This window comes from Empidonax traillii, unplaced genomic scaffold, assembly GCF_003031625.1.
Source record: "Empidonax traillii isolate 1590-97213 ecotype Southwest subspecies unplaced genomic scaffold, ASM303162v1 scaffold796:size359387, whole genome shotgun sequence".
Lineage (NCBI taxonomy): Eukaryota > Metazoa > Chordata > Aves > Passeriformes > Tyrannidae > Empidonax > Empidonax traillii.
Window position 1 is genome coordinate 352,580 of NW_020955989.1, and position 1,451 is coordinate 354,030.

General features: G+C 40.0%; 1 protein-coding gene across 1 annotated transcript in view; it reads right to left on the minus strand.

Moving 5' to 3' along the window:
* LOC114066673 (fer-1-like protein 6) overlaps positions 1-1,451 on the minus strand; it is a gene marked incomplete at its 5' end in the record, with an annotated part of 33,513 nt that overhangs the window by 27,384 nt on the left and 4,678 nt on the right. The window contains one exon of the mRNA XM_027901535.1: positions 580-687. Within this exon, the coding sequence (XP_027757336.1) occupies positions 580-687 (108 nt within the window). The remainder of the gene's footprint in view (positions 1-579; positions 688-1,451) is intronic.

A 1,451-nucleotide genomic window follows, 5' to 3' on the forward strand; every position in this document is an offset into this window, starting at 1 on the left:
GGAAACAGCAGTTTCGAGTTCCCCTTTATTCAGCTACAATCTAATCCAAAGAGTTCTAAACTTTTCAAATCTCCCATCTCTCCAGTCATTTTGCATGACCCATATAGTTTTCTTTGAAATCCTTCTATCACTACCCAACCAAATTTAATGTGAGCTCAATATTATCTCCCATCAGGGAGAATGCACGAGTGATTGCAGCAATGTTTTCCATACTCTTTTTTAAGTAATTCTTAATAGTCTGTAATACTTCCAACATGAAATTTGGGATTTCCAGCTTCAGTATTTAACATGTAAACAACAACACTAAATTTTCACTGAAGTCTCTCTGGGTTTGTCTATAGTAATAAATTGAATGTCTAAGACCAAGTGGACCACATCCATCCTATGAGATGCATGGTTTCCTCTGGGTTCCCTGTGCTGAAGTGCATTATCGCCTCACTATCATTTAGTGTGCTTTATTCATTGTGAAGTGCCTGAAACAAACTTTAGGAGGATTTGCCAAACTCAATTGCTGATGTCAAATTTTGGGGAGACAGTGAATAATAACAGCCTTACCTCTTAGTCTTACTTCTCTCTTACCTGCAGTGTTGCTAAGTTTGGAGTTTCCTTCTGTTTCCTTTTCAATGTCTTATCCTTCTTCTTTTTGTCTGGCTCATCCTCTATGATCAATGCTATGTGATCAGAAGTCTGTTTATCTACAGAGATTTAATGGCATCATATAGGTTTTAATTAGCAAAGCATACCAAATGCTTCAGATAAGGATGCAAAATACATTTCAAAGAGTCCCCCTTCTCCTTTTCCAATAATTTATCTACTGTCAGGCATGGGGTCCTTTCTTTCACCAATGCTCCTCCCAGACAGAGAGATGGCATTTTTTGCTCTCTGTGGCTACCAGATGAACTTGCTGGACCAAGTTTGATGGTGTCCTGTATCACTCCTTCCCTACATCTCCTAGAACACATTCTTTTTCCTCTCTGACTCCTTCCCAACGCAAACTAACAGATCTTAACAGCTTCTATGTAAAATTTACAGCTTATTTAAAACTGGAAGCCAATATTTAGGCTGACTGCTACTTCAGATATTAGGGTGACCCAAGTTCTTTTCTGCTTAAAAGTACCACAAAAGAGAGTGTATGTCACCTTGTGAAAGCCTAGGAGTATGAGAAATAGGGGGAGGTGTTTGGCCAACCTAAAGCTGGATTCTCAACACTGAGAGGGGGCTTCCCAACAAAGAGGGGGTAAGCCCTAAAAATTGGCATTGAGATCATAGAATCATAGAATCATAGAATAGATTGGGTTGGAAAAGACCTCCAAGATCATCAAGTCCAACCCCTGATCCAACTCCAATTACTATATCATGGCACTAAGGGCCACATCCAATCTCTGCTTAAAAACCTCCAGGGATGGTGAATCCACCACCTCTCTGGGTAGGCCGTTCCAATGCTTGATTAC